The following is a 19,167-nucleotide window of genomic DNA, read 5'->3' as shown; positions in this document are numbered from 1 at the left end:
ATTCTTACATAATTATGTCCCTCAAACTTTCCCATCATAGTCTTTTATTATCCCCACTGTAGTGGGATTGATAAGGAATCAGAGAGACCGATGGGGTTGAGGAGGATATTTATTATTTAGGTGCGCCGGCCCAGTTAGATTAACATCCAAGGGACTGAGCCCTGAACAAACAGTTAAGTTACCTTTTAAGCATTTCATGAGGCGGGGGGAGACCTGTGCAGGGGAAATATATTATGGAAGCAAGAAACAAAGAGAGTTATTTAATTAATTGAGACATGCATTACAACATTCCTTACTTTCCAAGGAAAAACATGTTTAATGGCTTGAGTTTATCTGTCTAGTGACCTTGCAGCTGTACAGCTAGAGAAACAGGGTCTTCACAATGCCTGGGAAAGGAGGAGAGATAAGGCTTACTAGCCACAGTAAAACAGGAAGTTAATTTTTAAAGGACTCCAGCTCTTTCTCTTTCTCAGGGAGAATTGGGCTTCCTTACATACAACTGAGTTTCTGCTTACACATTCTTTAATTTCTTTTGATTCCTGTTCCACCACAATCACAGAAATATGTGGTCAAAATAAAACATGATCATTGCCGTTAACCAAGTACACAAAACAAATCCTAGCTCCAGGGTTTTGTCTCTAATTCATTTCCTATCAAAATCTTGAATAACTAAATTTCAGTTGTAGCATAAGTGCTTCCATTAAAACATCTCATTATCTTCTCTCTGCCATTCTCAAATTATATTTCTGTTACAGCATGTTTCTGCATCACATTCAGTATCAATAGCGTCACTTCACATTAGTACTAAAATGAACATCCCAAGGTGACACAACCAAACCTCTCATTCCACAAATGAAGAGACTTGTTCATGCATTCATTTGAAGAGATTTCACAGTCACAGACTTCTTCCCACCTCTGATTATATTTCTCCCAATTCCTTTAAACTTTCTGTAGTAGGGAAACAAATATTAACCATTTAATTCCTTGTTCCATAAATTGTAATGTTTCTCTCCCTGTGCTGCTTCATTTTCAGGTCTGTGGGCACTGAAATCAATCTTGCAAACCAATGAAACCAACAAGGACTTGCAACTTCATCTAGAGACAGTTATATGTTTTTATCATAGTGGGAACAAAAAGTGTAAAGATTTATATACAGAATATTCTACATTGAAAGCAATTGTACTGAGTCATCTTAAGTAATTACATTGATATCCTGACAGTTGTGTATATATGTTTCCTTCAAAACTTCATACAATGACCATGTTATATCTACCCTTGAACTAACTTGATACTCTTAATACTTATGAAGTTTGTTCTTCATCCCTTTGCACTTACCACAGGTAGATACTTAAAACTACATCATTTCAGCTATGAAATTCCACATGCATCAAACAGACTCATGTATATGAGGTTCTTCACTAAAATTTGTTGAATCCTATTTATTTAAAACTAGTAAAAAGATTCAGGAGAATACTTTCATCTCAAAATAAAGGTAATATAAGAGCTTTCAGGTTGAATTATTAGATAAATTAGCCCTTATTCTAAGAAAAAACAAACAGAACCTAAAAAAACCATATTTGCAAATTTTTTATAAAGAATTCCAGAAACAGGAGAAAGATTGGATTAGATCAAGGGAAGGTGCATTCCTTCACTGGGAGGTTGTGATTCTGTTTTTACAATTTCACTCTGGACCGAGCATCCCTCAGAGCCTGGTGGACCTGCTTGTTCCGCAGAGTGTAAATGATCGGGTTCAGCAGCGGGGTCACCACTGTGTTCACAAGAGCAGCCTCTCTGTTGGAGTCCAGCCTGTCCATTTGCTTCGGCTTCACATATATGAAGAGACAGCTGCCATACACCAGAGAGAGGACAATGAGGTGAGAGGAGCAGGTGGAGAAAGCTTTCTGCCGCTCCTTGGCTGACTGAAGTCGTAGAATTGTGACTACTATGTTGCCGTATGCAATGATGGTTATAATGAGGGATGTAAAAAGAACGAATGAAACAAGGCCAAAGGCCAACATTTCAGTAGATCTGGCGTCAGAACAGGAGAGTTGGATCAGAGGGCCGAGGTCACAGAAGAAGTGAGGGATGACATGGGGTCCGCAGAAATCTAACTGGGAAACCTTCACCATGAGACCAGTGATGAGAGTGAAGCCCATGACAAAGCAGGCAGTGACCAGGTGGAAGCAAATCCTCAGGCTCATGATGGTGGGGTAATGCAGAGGCTTGCAAATGGCCAGGTATCGATCCAAGGACATCACAGCCATAAGGAAGAAAATTGTTGAACCAAGAAATAAAAATGAAAAGGACTGCATGAGACAAGTAGTAAAGGGGATTATTTGCCTGCCTGAAAGAAAGATGACCAGAAGTTTAGGAATAACTGTGGTGATAAAACAGCATTCACAGAAGGAAAAACTGCTGAGGAAGAAATACATAGGTGTCTGGAGGTGATGGTCAGCCCCGGTGATGGTGATTATGAGCATGTTTGCCATGATGGAGGCCAGGTACGCCAGCAGGTGCACCAGGAAAAGGACATTCCCCAGATGCTGGACAGCAGGAAATCCCTCCAGGATAAACTCCTGGACTACTGTCCTGTTCCTTACTTCTCCCATCATTGGTTTTCCATTTCTTCAATTAACTTTCAGTGAGCTATTTTACAGTGTCATGACTAAAGAATGGAGAACTTTATTTTATTAAACATGTAAAACAGTATCTGTGTGGCAACTGGACTTGTTTATTTTCAAACATTATATTTTATGTAATTTTTGTTATGTAAACATTATGATTTTTATCTATGAATATACTTATATTACATGCAGCCCAAAATAACTGTGCATGTAGCTATTAGTCTTCATAAAGGATAATGTAATTTTAAAAGTATTAGTCATTTTCCTATACAGTTTATTGCCAAGCAGGAAAGAAATCCCTTCTTTTACTTACGTATCTGATCATGTAACACATTGCTGAGAAGATACCACTCATGGCATGCAGTCACAAGATGAATATTGCAAAAATAAATGTGTGACTTAAAAAAAAACTTGAGGTCATTGAAGTCTGTCATCCCACAAAAAGCATTTCTTCATCATGTCTTAGGGTTTGTTTCCATCTTGGGGGAATCATAATACCATATATAGGAAAAATACTCTGGCCCCAACTGCAGCCCTCTGAAGTGAGTTAGACTAAAAGAGTCACAGACAAACTCTATCAGGGCCATTTTGACCTTTGCTGAATTTGTTTTTCCCTTCATGCCATGCTAAGTGGTCAGTCCAGGGAAAAATATATTCTGACCTTTCCAGTTCACTAGTTACACTTTCATCTAGAACAAAGCCACCTAGAGACCAATGTCCCTCTAGGATCCCTGGTGGCTGCTAATTGGGCCTGTTGGAAATAGAAATTTATTACACAAGCATCATAGTTACACTTTAATTATGTGTGCAAATATATTTAAGGAATGACAACCAAAATATAAAAAGAAGGGTTATGGCCGGGCACGGTGGCTCATGCCTGTAATCCCAGCACTTTGGGAGGCCAAGGCAGGCAGATCACAAGGTCAGAAGTTCGAGACCAGCCTGACCAACATGGTGAAACCCTGTTTCTACTAGAAATACAAAAATTAGCTGGATATGGTGGCACACGCCTGTAATCCCAGCTACTCAGGAGGCTGAGGCAGGAGAATCACTTGAACCCAGGAGGTGGAAGTTGCAGTGAGCTGAGACTGTGCCACTGTACTACAGCCTGAGCAACTGAGCAACAGAGCGAGACTCCATCTCAAAAAAAAAAAAAAAAAGAAGGGTTGTATGACTTGACCACAGCAATTATTTTCTGATTCATGCTCCTTGCTGTTGTCCACCTAGGTAGAATAAATATTATTTTTCATATGTTTAACATTGGACTGTCTCTTGACACCAGTCAGGATCCACCAGGACCAATGGGCAGACTCCAGACACACCAAACATCATTAGGAGATGAACAAAGCCATCTAGAGACCAATGTCCCTCTAGGCTCCCTGGTGGCTGCTAATAGGGCACTGTTGGAAATAAAAATTTATTATACAAGTATCATAGCTACTCTTTCATTATGTGTGCAAATATATTTAAGGAATGACAACCACAATATATAAAGAAGAGTTGTATGACTTCAACGCAGCAATTATTTTCTGATTCATGCTCCTTGCTATTGTCCACCTAGGCAAAATAAATATTATTTTTCATCCTTTAAATTTATAAACTTCTCTTAGGTGAGCTTTTGTCACTCTGGTCAACTAATGTTCATCTCAGATCTCTGAACTCACTGTCTAATTTAGCCAAGCCCAATACTCCTACTCTTTTTAGTGTGTGAGATCAGATTGAAGAGGAACAGAGTCTGTTTGAGTTCACAGAAGATGAGTGGAAAGATGTTCCAGTCACACTAAGGCCATGTACTCACCCCAAGCAGTTCACAGCAACCAGAGCTCTAGCCCCTGCTTTCCAAAAAACCAAGATGTTGTTCCAGGCCATTGGAAGTGTAAGAAAATAAACACTTCCATTTCAGATGTCCCTAATTTGTCCCAGAGAAAAGTTCAACATGTGCATCATGCCTGCTAAGCATAATTCATCAATGAATTCAGAGCTTTCCTAAACTGAGATAAGTGAAAGTGACAGCTTCATGGCTACCTTGCTGGATGAAATCCTGGGAAAGAAAGGAAAGAGCATACTTTCCCAACATCCCGCAGGAACCTGGGAGTGAGATCACTTGGAATTCCAAAAAGCTTTCACACTCTCTTTGTAGGCCCTAGGTTCCCCCAGACCACCATCCTCCTCCTGTGCCTGCCAACACCAGCGGGAGACAGTAATTGCTGGGCAAATACTCCAGGGCAGGGTGGGAGACAACAACATCCTCACTTAAACTGGTGTCTCGTACATAAATAATATCTCTACAAAGTGCATGCAAGCACACTGAGTTTGCCACTCCCTGACCTCCCCAGACTGGGAAGAATACCCACACTATTGAAAGCAGAAATAAAAGTGATATGAATTTCCCTTACCATATGTTTAACATTGGACTGTCTCTTGATACCAGTCAGGATCCACCAGGACCTGACTCCAGACACACCAGACATTATTAGGAGATGAACAAAGCCATCTAGAGACCAATGTCCCTCTAGGATCCCTGGTGGCTGCTAATTGGGCACTGTTGGAAATAGAAATTTATTATACAAGCATCATAGTTACTCTTTCATTATGTGTCCAAATATTATCATATGAAAATGTCTGAAAGTGTCCTCCATGAAAATCTTTAAAAATGGAGTACATATAATTCCCCAAGTTTATAAAGTTCCAGATTGCATTATGCTACTAAGATGGGGTTGAAAGGTCAAGTGAGGAACTTAGAGCTTCACCTGGCAGTAATGAGGTGGATGTCCCCTTTACTCGGCCAGAGCAGTGTCAAAGAAAGCCAGATAAAATGTAAGGTTTAAATAAGGCCAGTGCCTCATAACATAAAACCCACAATATCCAGGTGTTATTTGAAAACCACTTGTTATGCCAGGAACTAGGAAGATCTCAACTTAAATGGATGGAGGGAGATCTACCAAGCAAATGGAAAGCAAAAAAAAAAAAAAAAAAAAAAAAAAGCAGGGGTTGCAATCCTAGTCTCTGATAAAACAGACTTTAAACCAACAAAGATCAAAAGAGACAAAGAAGGCCACTACATAATGGTAAAGGGATCAATTCAACAAGAAGAGCTAACTATCCAAAATATATATGCACCCAATACGGGAGCATCCAGATTCATAAAGCAAGTCCTTAGAGACCTACAAAGAGACTTAGACTCTGTCACAGTAATAATGGGAGACTTTAACACCCCACTGTCAATATTAGACAGATCAACGAGACAGAAGGTTAACAAGGATATCCAGGACTTGAACTCAAATCTGAACCAAGCAGACCTAATAGACATCTACAGAACTCTACACCCCAAATCAACAGAATATATGTTTTTCTCAGCACCACATCACACATATTCTAAAATTGACCACATAATTGGTAGTAAAATACTCCTCAGCAAATGTAAAAGAACAGAAATCACAACAAACTGTCTCTCAGACCTCAGTGCAATCAAATTAAAACTCAGGATTAATAAACTCACTCAAAACCACACAACTACATAAAAACTGAACAACCTTCCCCTGAATGAAACCAATGAGAAAAAAGACACAACATACCAGAATCTCTGGGACACATTTAAAGCAGTGTGTAGAAGGAAATTTATAGCACTAAATGCCCACAGAGAGAACAGGAAAGATCTAAAATTGACAACCTAACATCACAAATAAGAACTAGAGAAGCAAGAGCAAACAAATTCAAAAGCTAGCAGAAGGCAAGAAATAACTAAGATCAGAGCAGAACTGAAGGAGATAGAGACACAAAGAACCCTTCAAAAAATCAATGAATCCAGGAGCTGGTTTTTGAAAGGATCAACAAAATAGACCGCTAGCAAGACTAATAAAGAAGAAAGAGAGAAGAGTCAAATAGACGCAATAAAAAAAGATAAAGGGGATATCACCACTGAGCCCACAGAAATACAAACTACCATCATAGAATACTATAAACAGCTCTATGCAAATAAACTAGAAAATCAAGAAGAAAAGGATAAATTCCTGGACACATACACCCTTCCAGGACTAAACCAGGGAGAAGTTGAATCTCAGAATAAACCAATAACAGGTTCTGAAATTAAGGCAATAATTAATAGCCTACAAACCAAAAAAAGTCCAGGACCAGATGGATTCACAGCCGAATTCTACCAGAGGTACAAAGAGGAGGTGCTACCATTCCTTCTGAAACTATTTCAGTCAATAGAAAAAGAGGGAATCCTCCCTAACTCATTCTATGAGGCTAGCATCATCCTGACACCAAAGCCTGGTAGAGACACAACAAAAAAAGAAAATTTTAGTACAATATCCCTGATGAATATCAATGCAAAAATGTTTAATAAAATACTGGCAAACCGAATCCAGTAGCACATCAAAAGCTTATCCACCATGATCAAGTCAGCTTCCTCCCTGGTATGCAAGGCTGATTCAACATATGCAAATCAATAAACATAATCCATCACATAAACAGAAGAATGACAAAAAACACATGATTATCTCAATAGATGCAGAAAAGACCTTCGACAAAATTCCACAGCTGTTCATGCTAAAAACTCGATAAACTAGGTATTCATGGAATGTATCTCAAAATAAGAGCTATTAATGACAAACTCACAACCAATATCATACTAAATTGGCAAAAACTAGAACCATTCCCTTTGAAATCCAGCACAAGACAAGGATGTCCTCTCTCACAACTCCTATTCAACATAGTGCTGGAAGTTCTGGCCAGGGCAATCAGGAAAGAGAAAGAAACAAAGGGCATTCAATTAGGAAAACAGGAAGTGAAATTGTTGCTATTTGCAGATGACATGATTGTATATTTAGAAAACTCCATGGTCTCAGCCCAAAATCTCCTTAAGCTGATAAGCAACTTCAGCAAATTCTCGGGATACAAAATCAGTGTGCAAAAATCACAAGCATTCCTATACACAAATAGTTGACAGAGAGCCAAATCATGAGTGAACTCTCATTCACAGTTACTACAAGCAGAATAAAGTACCTAGGAATCCAACTTGCAAGGGATGTGAAGGACCTCTTCAAGGAGAACTACAAACCACTGCTCAAGGAAATAAAAGAGGATACAGACAAATGGAAGAACATTCCATGCTCATGGATAGGAAAGATCAATATCATGAAAATGGCCATACTGCCCAAAGTAATTTATAGATTCAATGCTATGTCCATCAAGCTACAACTGACTTTCTTCACAGAATTGGAAAAAACTACTTAAAAGTTCATATGGAACCAAAAAAGAGCCCATATAGCCAAGGCAATCCTAATCAAAAAGAACAAAGCTGGAGGCATCACGCTACCTGACTTCAAACTATACTACAAGGCTACAGTAACCAAAACAGCATGGTACAGGTAGCAAAACAGATAAATAGACCAATGGAACAGAACAGAGGCCTCAGAAATAACAGCACACATCTACTACCATCTGATCTTTGACAAACCTGACAAAAACAAGAAATGGGGAAAGGATTCCCTATGTAATAAGTGGTGCTGGGAAAACTGGCTAGCCATATGTAGAAAGCTGAAACTAGATCCCTTTCTTACACTGTATACAAAAATTAACTCAAGATGGTTTAAGGACTTAAATGTAAGACCTAACGCCATAAAAACCCTAGAAGAAAACCTAGGCAATACCATTCAGGCCATAAGCATGGGCAAAGACTTCATGACTAAAACACCAAAGCAATGGCAACAAAAGCCAAAATAGACAAATGGAATCTAATTAAACTAAAGAGCTTCTGCACAGCAAGAGAAACTCTCATCAGAGTGAACAGGCAACCTACAGAATGGGAGAAAATCTTTGCAAGCTACCCATCTGACAAAGGGCTAATATCCAGAATCTACAAAGAACTTAAACAAATTTACAAGAAAACACAAACAACCCCATCGAAAAGTGGGCAAAGGATATGAACAGACACTTCTCAAAAGAAGATATTTATGCAGCCAACAGACATATGAAAAAATGCTAATCATCACTGGTCATCAGAGAAATGCAAATCAAAACCACAATGAGATACCATCTCATGCCAGTTAGAATGGCAATCATTAAAAAGTGAGGAAACAACAGATGCTGGAAAGGATGTGGAGAAATAGGAACACTTTAAGACTATTGGTGGGAGTGTAAATTAGTTCAACCATTGTAGAAGACAGTCTGGTGATTCCTCATGGATCTAGAACTAGAAATACCATTTGACCCAGCGATCCCATTACTGGGTATATACCCAAAGGATTATAAATCATGCTACTATAAAGACACATGCACACGTATATTTATTGCAGCACTATTCACAATAGCAAAGACTTGGAACCAACCCAAATGTCCATCAATGGCAGACTGGATTAAGAAAATGTGGCACATATACACCATGGAATACTATGCAGCCATAAAAAAGGATGAGTTCATGTCCTTTGCAGGGACATGGATGAAGCTGGAAACCATCATTCTAAGCAAACTATGACAAGGACCGAAAACCAAACACTGCAAGTTCTCACTCATAGGTGGGAGGTGAACAACAAGAACACATGGACAGAGGGCAGGGAACATCACACACCAGGGCCTGTCAGGAGGTGGTGGGCTGGGGGAGGAATAGCATTAAGAGAATTACCTAATGTAAATGACAAGTTGATGGGTGCAGCAAACCAACATGGCACATGTATACCTATGTAACAAACCTGGACTTTGGGCACATGTACCCTAGAACTTAAAGTATAATAATAATAATAATTATTATTATTAAAAGATGTGAATCGGGGCATGTAAAATATAAAATATAACGATGGGGATTAAAATTTTTGAGTTTTGAAAATGTGATCAACTTAGAATAACTTCTTATAACTGTAAGAAATGTTAGTAAGCTTCATGACAACCGCAAAGCAAAAACCTATATGGACACAAATAGATAAAAAAGAAACGAATCAGAGCATACCACTACAGAAAATCATCTAATCACAAGGAAAGACAGGAAGAGGAAAAAAGGAACAAAGCATCTACAAAACAACCAAAAACCAACTAACCAAATGGCAGTAGTAAGTCCTTACCTATGAATAAGTATCTTGAATGTAAATGAATTAAATTGCTAAATAAAAATACTCAGAGTGGTTCAATGTACCAGAAAAAGACACAGCTATATGCTCCCTACAAAAGACTTACATCACTTTTAAGGACACACATAGACTAAAAGTAAAGGGATGGAAATGATATTTCATGATGGAAAACAAAGAGCAGGGGTAGCTATACTTATATTAGATAAAATAAACTTTTAAGTTGGAAACCGTAAAATAAGGAAAGGAAGATCATTATATAATAATGAAGGGGTCAGTTAATAGAGAAAAAATAATAATTGTAAATATATATGCACCCAACATTGAGGTACCTAAATATAAAGCAAATATTAATAGATCTGAAGGGAGAAGTGGGTTATAATACAATAATGGTAAGGGACTTCAGTACCACACTTTTAACAATAGAGAGATTGCCCAGACAGAAAATTAATAAGAAAACATTGGATTTGAACAACATTTTAGATAAAATGGCTCTAATAGACATATGCAGAACAGTCCATTCCCCAGTCACAGCATATATATTAGTCTGAAGCAGATAAATAAGAAATAGAAAGGTAAATTTAAAATATATTAAGGCAAAAATAAATGAAACAGAGCCTAGAAACACAATAGAAAAGATTAACAAACTAAAAAAAGAGAAGAGTTGATTTTATGAAATGACAAAAACAAAAAAAAATTGGCTAGACTAACAAAAAAGAGTGAATATTCAAATAAAGAAAATCAGAAATGAAAAAGGAGACATTACAAGTGATACCACAGAAATACAAAGAATCATACGAGAGGATTATGAACATTACATGCAAACAAATTTGATAACCTAGAAGAAGTGGATAAATGTCTAGAAACACGCAGTTTATCAAGAATGAATCATGAAGAAACAGAAATATGGATAGACCAATAACTAGTAAGAAGATTAAATTAGTAATAAAAACCTTCCTACAAAGAAAATCAGGGACAGATGGCTTTACTGATAAATTTTACCAGATACATAAAGAAGAACTAATATCATTATTTCTCAAACTCCTCCAAAAATGTTGAATAGGAGGGAAGACTTCCAAATTCATTTTATGAGGCCAGCATTACTCTGATACAAAACCAGACAAGAGCCCTGCAAGAAAAGAAAATTACCAGCCAATATCCCTGATGAACATAGATGCAAAAATACTTTTATTAGCAAGCTGAATTTAATAGAACATCAAAAGGATCATTCACCATGATCAAGTGGGATTTATCCCAGGAACTTAAGTGTGATTTGACAAACACAAATCCATAAATGTGATACATCACATTAAGAGAATGAAAGAAAAAAAATATGTGATCCTCTCAAATACAGAAAAAGCATTTGACTAAATTCTTCTTTACAGCATTCTTTCATGATAAAAACTTCCACAAATTAGTTATAGAAGGAACAAATTTCAGCACAATAAAAATAAAAACTATATATAACAAACAGACAGTTAACATTGGACTCAATGGTGAAAAGTTGAAAGCTTCTAAGATCAGAAAGAAGAAAAGGATGTCCACTCTTACTGCTTATATTCAATATAGTTCTGGAAGTACTACTACCCAAAGCTATTATGCAAGATACCAAAATAAAAGGCATCCATATTGAAAAGGAAGAAGTTAAATTGTCTTTCTTTGCAGATGGCATAATCTTATAGGTGGAAAACTCTAAGCACTTCATAAAAACTACTAGAACTAATAAATGAATTCAGTAAAGTTGCAGAATAACCTAGAAGAAATGGATAAATGCTACAGAAATTTATATCATTTCTATACATTAACAGTGAACTATCCAACAAAGGAACCAAGAAAACAATCTCATTTACTATATCATAAAAATAGTTAGGAATAAATTTAACCAAGGAGGTGAAAGTTCTGAATATGGAGGATGAGAAAACATTGGTGTAAGAATTTAAAGAAGACACAAATATATAGAAATATATCCCATGTTCATGGATTGGAAGAATTAGTATTGTTAAAATACTCATACTACCAAAAGTGATTCAGTGTAATCCCTATCAAAATTTCAGTGACATTTTTTACTTGTACTAACTCTAAAGAATCTAAAAAATCATGTTGGTTAATGTGAATCTATTTAAAATAAAACATTTGGGTACTGACTTTCAAGAAAGGTCAAGTAACAGTCCTACTACCAGAAAGTCCCTGAAAAAAAAGTTTGCTAAGAAATACTAACCTTTTCAAAATGCTCAAGGTAGGTAACTTATTTTTTATTTACTTGGTTGTGGAAATGGAGACTATCCCAGAAGAGATAGGTCTGCCTGCAGGTCTCCTAATGACAGGCACAAGAACCAGTGCCAAAGGAGAATCAAATGTGTAGCCACCAGGCACCCAGAGGTGTGCCTAGGCATGGAGGTGGGAAACCTTCCTGGATCCAAGTTCGATGTATGGGGATTGAGGGGAGCCTAAACGTTGATCTCTTTCTGGGCATGGAGTTGAGAGGGTCTCACTGCACCATAATCTACGTCAGAAAGATGTTGAGAAAACAAAATAAGCCACAGAAGAAAGAAACACATGCTGTATTCCATTCAAGAGCAAGCAAAAGTAATTTTTGGTTATACAAATAAAAAGAATTGTTTTCTCTTGGTGTGGGCTATTGACTGGGTAGGGCCAGAGGAAATTTACAGTGAAATTGGAATGTTTTATAATTTGAGTAGTGGTTACATGGCTGTTTACATAAGTAAAAAATTATCAACCTTTACAATTAAGATTTGTGCATTTTACAGTATGTAAATTAGACCTCCATAAAGAAAATACCACATTAAAAAGCAAAAAAATTAGGGAAAATAGGGGAAAAGGCAAAAACAGCTTAATTGTGAAGAAGTATTTTTGTTGCTTAAGCCGCTCTTTCTTAATATATATAATTAAGTATTTTACAAATTTTATAACCCTGGGACAGTCATGCCAAATCTACCTCTGAAGACTTTCACAGAGGACCATGTTGACTATTGAGAATGATGGCAGTATGTTACTATATGCAGTGAAATGGTAATTGCAATATATTTCTGCTGAAATTTCCCATTTTAGATAGTGAACAATTAAATATCCCCTGAGAATCTGTTGTGATTTTAGTTCCTGTTTCCTTTTTCACACTCCACTGATGACAGGTGAATGTTCCAGGGCTTTGTCCTTCCAGACTTTGTGTGCCTTCATTGGTGATAGAAGCACTACCACAGGGAATTCAAATGTATTTTCATTTATGACTGCAGTAATGCTCACCTGCTTAGCAAGGTGAGGAGTAACTGGTTTGGGGGAAAGTGGCTAACAGGGTCTATAAGCAAGTAAATTTGGCCTTTGTGGTCTCCTTTTCCTGAGTCTGTTTTGAGATGGATGCATGTCCAACCAAATTTGACATTAATCATGGTGGACTGTGTCATCGTGTCCCATAGAATGAATTAGACTATGTTCAAGAATTCTGAATAGTTACACCAGCAAATGCTAATGAAGATTTGGGGCATTTTTATTATCTTAATGTCTAGGATTTATCAGCCAGATTGCCATAGGGAAAAACTATGACTCTTTACACCTCCAGGGTTTGGAAATCTCTGTCTTCATTGAAAATAACTGGCCTTAACAATTTCCTATTTATTTGACATAAGGCATCCATTGACTTTTTATAGGTCTAGCTTTTTCTTTTTTCTTTCCATTAGCCTAGGATAAAGGTCCTGGCTTGTTGGAAGAAAAGAGAAGCATATAATCACAGAAATTCTATTTCCTATGTCCTGCCTCTTGGTGAGTACTTGGCAATGGGGATGATTTGCAATCTAATGGGTTAAATATTTAAACTGGTCTAAGAGATAAGTTGAAACAATAGGTTTGGCCAAATCAGTTAAATCAAATACAATTTAATTATGGTATCTTATTCACTAGAGCACTAATTTCCAGCAGATGCCCATACTCCTTCCCAAAGATTGTATATCAGTTCATCTAGTTTCTAGCTAGGCCTTGCCTTTTTAAAACAACTAATGTTCCTCTAGCGGTTGCAATGGGCATCCAGGCACAATTCCAGTCCCACCAGAATCTTCCAATGTAATAATAATATGCCCAGAATAAGGAGCATTGAAGAGTAATTTACAACTAACAGCAGAAGGAAACACTTCCATTCTGCTAGGTTGATAGAATGAGAAGAATAACGATTCACCTGTTACATGCCTATCCATTGAGTCTGAACAACAAAGTTATGTAACCATTTTTCCCCATCTTTAGACATGGTTCCTTTTAAATCCATGGACTAGGTAGTTATGAGATGCTATGATAGTGAGATTTAAGGCTCACTCTAGGGTCTTGGGTGAAAAACTCAAGCTAAATGAACTTCAGGAAAATAACTGGGTTGGAACATGGCTTTTTCATGTTTTCTATATTCAGATGGAGAAAGTGAATACATAGGAGGGCTTTATAGAACACATGTCATATCTGAAGTGTCAAAATTAAAACTGTGACCTCATGAAAGAATATTATCTGGGGGGTGACAGCCTTCATTGTTATCTGTCTGTCTGAGAAAAATAATACTTTTTATTTTGCATTGTTCACCTTATGGAGTATTATTCAAAGATGTTATTGTTTAGAAAAACTAAATTGCACATAAAAATTATTCTCCCAAACAAAACCAAAAAGTAAACCTTCAATGTTTACAATTTAACAATGCAAATGTTCACAATAACTTATAATAAAATGTTCTGAAAATAGAAAATGATTTCTCATTTAGAATAGCAACTGCAAGCAGTGTATTTTTTTAAAAAAATATGGCCATCAATTAAATTATTTGGTCTTCAGTGATATTTTCTACCTAGCAGATCAAAAAGGTGGTGACAGATGGAGACGTGGAGATAAAGATGGAGATGAGAAATGGGACAGCAGTCCAGGAATTTATTCTCGAAGGGTTTCCTGCCATCCAGCCCCAAGGTATGTCCTCTTCCTGGTGCACCTGCTGGCATACCCGGCCTCCATCATGGGAAACACACTCATAATCACCATCACCTCCAGACACCTATGTATATTTTGCTCAGCAATTTCTCCTTCTATGAATGCTGTTTTATAACTGCAGTTATTCCTTAGTTGCTCGTCATCTTTCTTTTAGGCAGATAAATGATTTCCTTTGCCGCCTGTTTCATACAAGTCTTTGTCATTGTATTTCTGGAAGCAGCAGCCATTCTCCTCATAGCTGTGATATCCTGGCTATTTGCAAGCCTCTGCATTACCCCACCATCATGAGGCTGGGGACTTGCTCCCTCCTGGTTACTGCCTGCTCTGCCGTGGGCTTCACTCTCATCACTGGTCTGCTGGTGAAGGTTTCCCAGTTGTCTTCCTGTGGACCCCATGTCATCCATCACTTTTTCTGTGACCTCAGGCCTCAGAAAGGATTCTAGACTTTCAAAGAGTATTGAGTGATTTAGATTGTTATGTCTGAAAAGGCTTGACTATAAGCTACTCTAGGGGTTATGGTCTGCTAAAAACAGGTATGTCCGTGTCTCTCATATTTCCAAAAAAGAAGTTAGATAATTTTAAAACCTCCTAAAGACAGGGAATTCCTGAGAGTGCAGACAATGGGAACCTTCATCTCTGGATGTCGGAACTCTGAGCCACATTCTAGTAAACCCACAATCCAGCTGGAAGAAGTGACCATAAGAACCCATAAGGGAAGAAGACTTGGCTGTTCTAGTAAGATGGAATTCTGAGCCTAAAGCCATAGCCAGTATCCCAGTGAGCAAAGTATGGCTCCAAGAGGGTGGGCTTTCCTTAATTTGCACTGAAAAAGAAAAACAGAGAGAAATTCTTTAAAAAAATTAAACTGTTTATTTTGGGATAATTGTAGATTCACATGCAGTTTTAAGAAATAATACAGAGAGATCCCTGTCCCCTTTACCCAGTTTCCCACAATGGTAACATCTTGTAAAATATAATATCACAGCCAGGATATTGACATTGAGAAGGTCAAGATACAGAACAGTCCCATCACTACAAAGATCCCTCTTGTTGATCTTTTATATCCACATCCAGTTCCCTCCTGCTGCAACTGCTAATCTGTTCTCCATTTCTAGAACTTTTCCATTTTAAGAAATATACATACATGTATATGTATTTGTGTGGGGGTATAAGATGTAGCCATTCGGGTTGGTTTTTTTCACGTAACACAATTCTCTAGAGATTCTTCCAAGTTGTTGTGAAACTACCTTTGCAAAAATTATATCAGTGAAAAAAATTACAACAGTGAGCAAGCTAACCCACCCTTCATCTTGCCTTTCCTTTAATTATTCCTGGGCTTTTGGGCCAAGCTGACTTTGAAAGACATTTATGGTTTAAGCAGTGATAGCCCTTTCCCCAAACTCAACCATCCTGTAAAGCTAATGAAAAGTCATCAGGCTAGGGGGTGGAGAGGAGCCTGATTCTGCTAAGGTATAGACATAAATTGCCAGCCATTCCTTCAGATTACACTGCTGTTGTAGATTGGCCTTTCAAGATACATTGTCACTTTTTTTTAACATGTCTGACACTCCATAGCTTCACCTGAACCCCATTACTCCACTTGGACCCACCAACGCTGCACCTGTGGCCCCACCTAGAAGCGATTTAGCATGCAGGAAAACAGCTTTGACCCCCTATGATTTCATCTCCACCCCAATCAATCAGCAGCAAGCCTAGCTACTGCCATCCCTTCCCCCAAACTGCTTTTGAAAACTCCTAACCTAGGAGTTTTGGATGAGAGACTAATTTGAGTACTAACTCCAACTTCCACATTGTGTGGCTGGCCTCATGTTTACTAAACTCTCTCTTTACTACAATACTGTGGTCCTTATTTGCACACCAGGCAAAAACAAAACAAAAAACCCTCCTTGGGCTGTTACATTTGCATGTGTTAATAGTTCACTCCTTTTTAACAGCTGAATATTATTCCATTGTATGTATGGACCATATTTTGTTTAATAATTTACCTGTTGAAGACATATGGGCTATTTCCAGTAGTTAGCTATTATAAATAAATTTCTAAAGATTTACATACAGATCTTTGTATGAACATAAGATTTCGTTTCTCTTGGATAAATGCCAAAGAATTCAATTGCTGGGTTGTATGGTAGTTGCATGTTTAGTTTTATTAAAAAATGACAAACTGTCTTCCAAAGTGGCCGCAACATTTTACATTCCCACCAGCAATGCATGAGTGATTCAGTTTCTTCACATTCTTGGTAGGATTACTATTTTTGTTTCATTACAATTAAAAAATTAAACATCCATTTGATAAAAAAAAAACTATCTGTGGGAGAGGAAAAACAAATGGCAGATAGGAAGCAGGACTAACTTGCAGCTCCCACTCAGATACACAGAGCAGCATGTGGAGACTCACATCGTGAGCTATTGCTCCAAGAACTACCACAGGAACATACCAGGAAAGACAAGAGAATCCATGGAGCCTTGGAAGAAAGTGGTTTACCCCTGCAGGCCCTGTGAGACAGCTGAAAAACTGTGAATGCCCAAAGTATGAGGGGGAAGGACTGCCCCCAAACACACATCGTCACCGGAGAACCTGAAGGTCCAGTTCACAAGAGAAAGATTTAACCTTACTTGGAACTGAGACGAATTTAGAGAGCTGAATAAAATACAGGGGTAGAGAAAGCAGTGGGAAGGGCCCTGTGGGCACTCTCCATCCCCAGGGAAGCCATTCCTTCTCACAGGGGTCCTTGGGAAGAGCTGCCAGTGAATTGGGAAAGACCACAGGGAGAAGGAAACTTCCAGCTAAACTTAGTAACAGTTTCAACCAAATTTGAAGTTTCTTGGACAGAATGTAGGGGGGTGGGTGAACAGGGAGTGCGGATAGTAGCACAGAAACCATGGGCAGGTGGGGAGGCACGAAACCTGAAAGCCGTACTTGTTTTCTCAGCCAGGAGATAGTCTGGGGCAAGAGCTCAGCCCTGCTCACCAGTTGCCCGGATGTAAATTCAGTGCTATTTGTGGGGGGACCTTTGGAGTAAGACTGGCCTTTTGGGCTGTGTGGGAGCTGGGTAAGGCCTGTCACTGCTGGCTTTCCCCCAGTTGTCTGACGACCTGTATGACATAGCAGAAACAGCCATAATTCCCCTGAGAATGGAACTCCATTGGCCTGAGAACCAGCCCAGCACCCCGCCGCCCCCCTCCCACAGAAGCTGTAGCAAGCCCTACCCAAGGAGATTCTGAGCTCAGACATGCCTAAACCTGCCCCCACCTGATGGTCTTTCTCTACCCTTCCTGGTAGCTGAAGACAAAGGACATTATCTTTTGGGAGCTCTATGACCCCACCTACCACCTGAGAAACCCGAATATTTATCCAGGTTGCCCTAGGGCCAGCTTGTATCCTCCCTTTACTGCCGCAGTTGATGCTCTCTTGAAAGCGACATCTCTTGGCTGCAGGCCAAAAAATACAAAGCCATAGCACTAAACAAAACTATAACCAAGGTGCCACAGAGTCCACCTCACTCCCCTGCTGCCTCCACTGGAGTGAGTGCTGGTATCCATGGCTAAGAGACTTGAAGATGATCACATCACAGGACACTTTGCAGACACTCCCCAGTAGGAGTCCAGAGCTTGCTAGCCTCGCTGGGTGGCTAGACCCAGAAGATAAATAACAATCACTGGAGTTCGGCTTACAGGAAGTCACATCCCTAGGGGAAAAGGGAGAACACCACATCAAGGGAGCACCCTTTTGGGACAAAAGAATCTGAACAGCAGCCCTTGCGTCCCAGATCTTCCCTTTGACGTAGTCTACCCAAATGAGAAGGAACCAGAAAAACAATTCTGGTAATCTGATAAAACAAGGTTCTTTAACACCACCAAAAGACCACACACTAGCTCACCAGCAATGGTTCCAAACCAAGAAAAAAAATCTCTGAATTGCCAAAAAAAAAGAATTCAGAAGGTCAACCAGGGAAAGACAAATACCAACATAAAGAAATAAAACACATGTTACAGGATAGAGACAGAAAAATCTCCAGAGAAATAAAAAGGATAAATAAAAAACAATCACTACTTCTGGAAATGAAGGACACACTGAGATAGTGCAAAATACACTGGAAAGTCTCGATAATAGAATCAAATAGATAGAAGAAAGAACTTTAGAGCTTGAAGACAAGGCTTTCAAATTAACCTAATCCAACAAAGACAAAGAAAAAAGAATTTAAAAAATGAACAACATCTCCAGGAAGTTTGGGATTATGTTAAACAATCAAACCTAAGAATAATGTGTGCTCCCAAGGAAGAAGAGAAATCTAAAGTTTGGAAAACATATTTGCAGGAATAATTTAGAGAAACTTCCCTGGCCTTGCTAGAGATCTAGACATCCAAATACAAGAAGCTCAAAGAACACCCAAGAAATTAATCTCAAAAAGACCATCGTCTAGGCACATAGTCAACAGGTTATCTAAAGTTAAGAGGAAGGAAAGAATCTTAAGATCTGTGAGGCAAAAGCATCAGGT

At 38.4% G+C, this 19,167-nt stretch overlaps 1 protein-coding gene across 1 annotated transcript; it reads right to left on the bottom strand.

Annotated features, from left to right (window-relative positions):
- Positions 1–1,673: 1,673 nt before the first annotated feature.
- Positions 1,674–2,602, bottom strand: LOC100989129 (olfactory receptor 6C74-like). Its single transcript, XM_003816762.4, has one exon. It carries the CDS (start codon positions 2,487–2,489, stop codon positions 1,674–1,676), a length of 816 nt encoding a protein of 271 aa, XP_003816810.4. The 5' UTR covers positions 2,490–2,602.
- Positions 2,603–19,167: the final 16,565 nt, after the last annotated feature.

This window comes from Pan paniscus, chromosome 8, assembly GCF_029289425.2.
Source record: "Pan paniscus chromosome 8, NHGRI_mPanPan1-v2.0_pri, whole genome shotgun sequence".
Lineage (NCBI taxonomy): Eukaryota > Metazoa > Chordata > Mammalia > Primates > Hominidae > Pan > Pan paniscus.
This window is presented reverse-complemented; position numbering and strand designations above follow the sequence as displayed.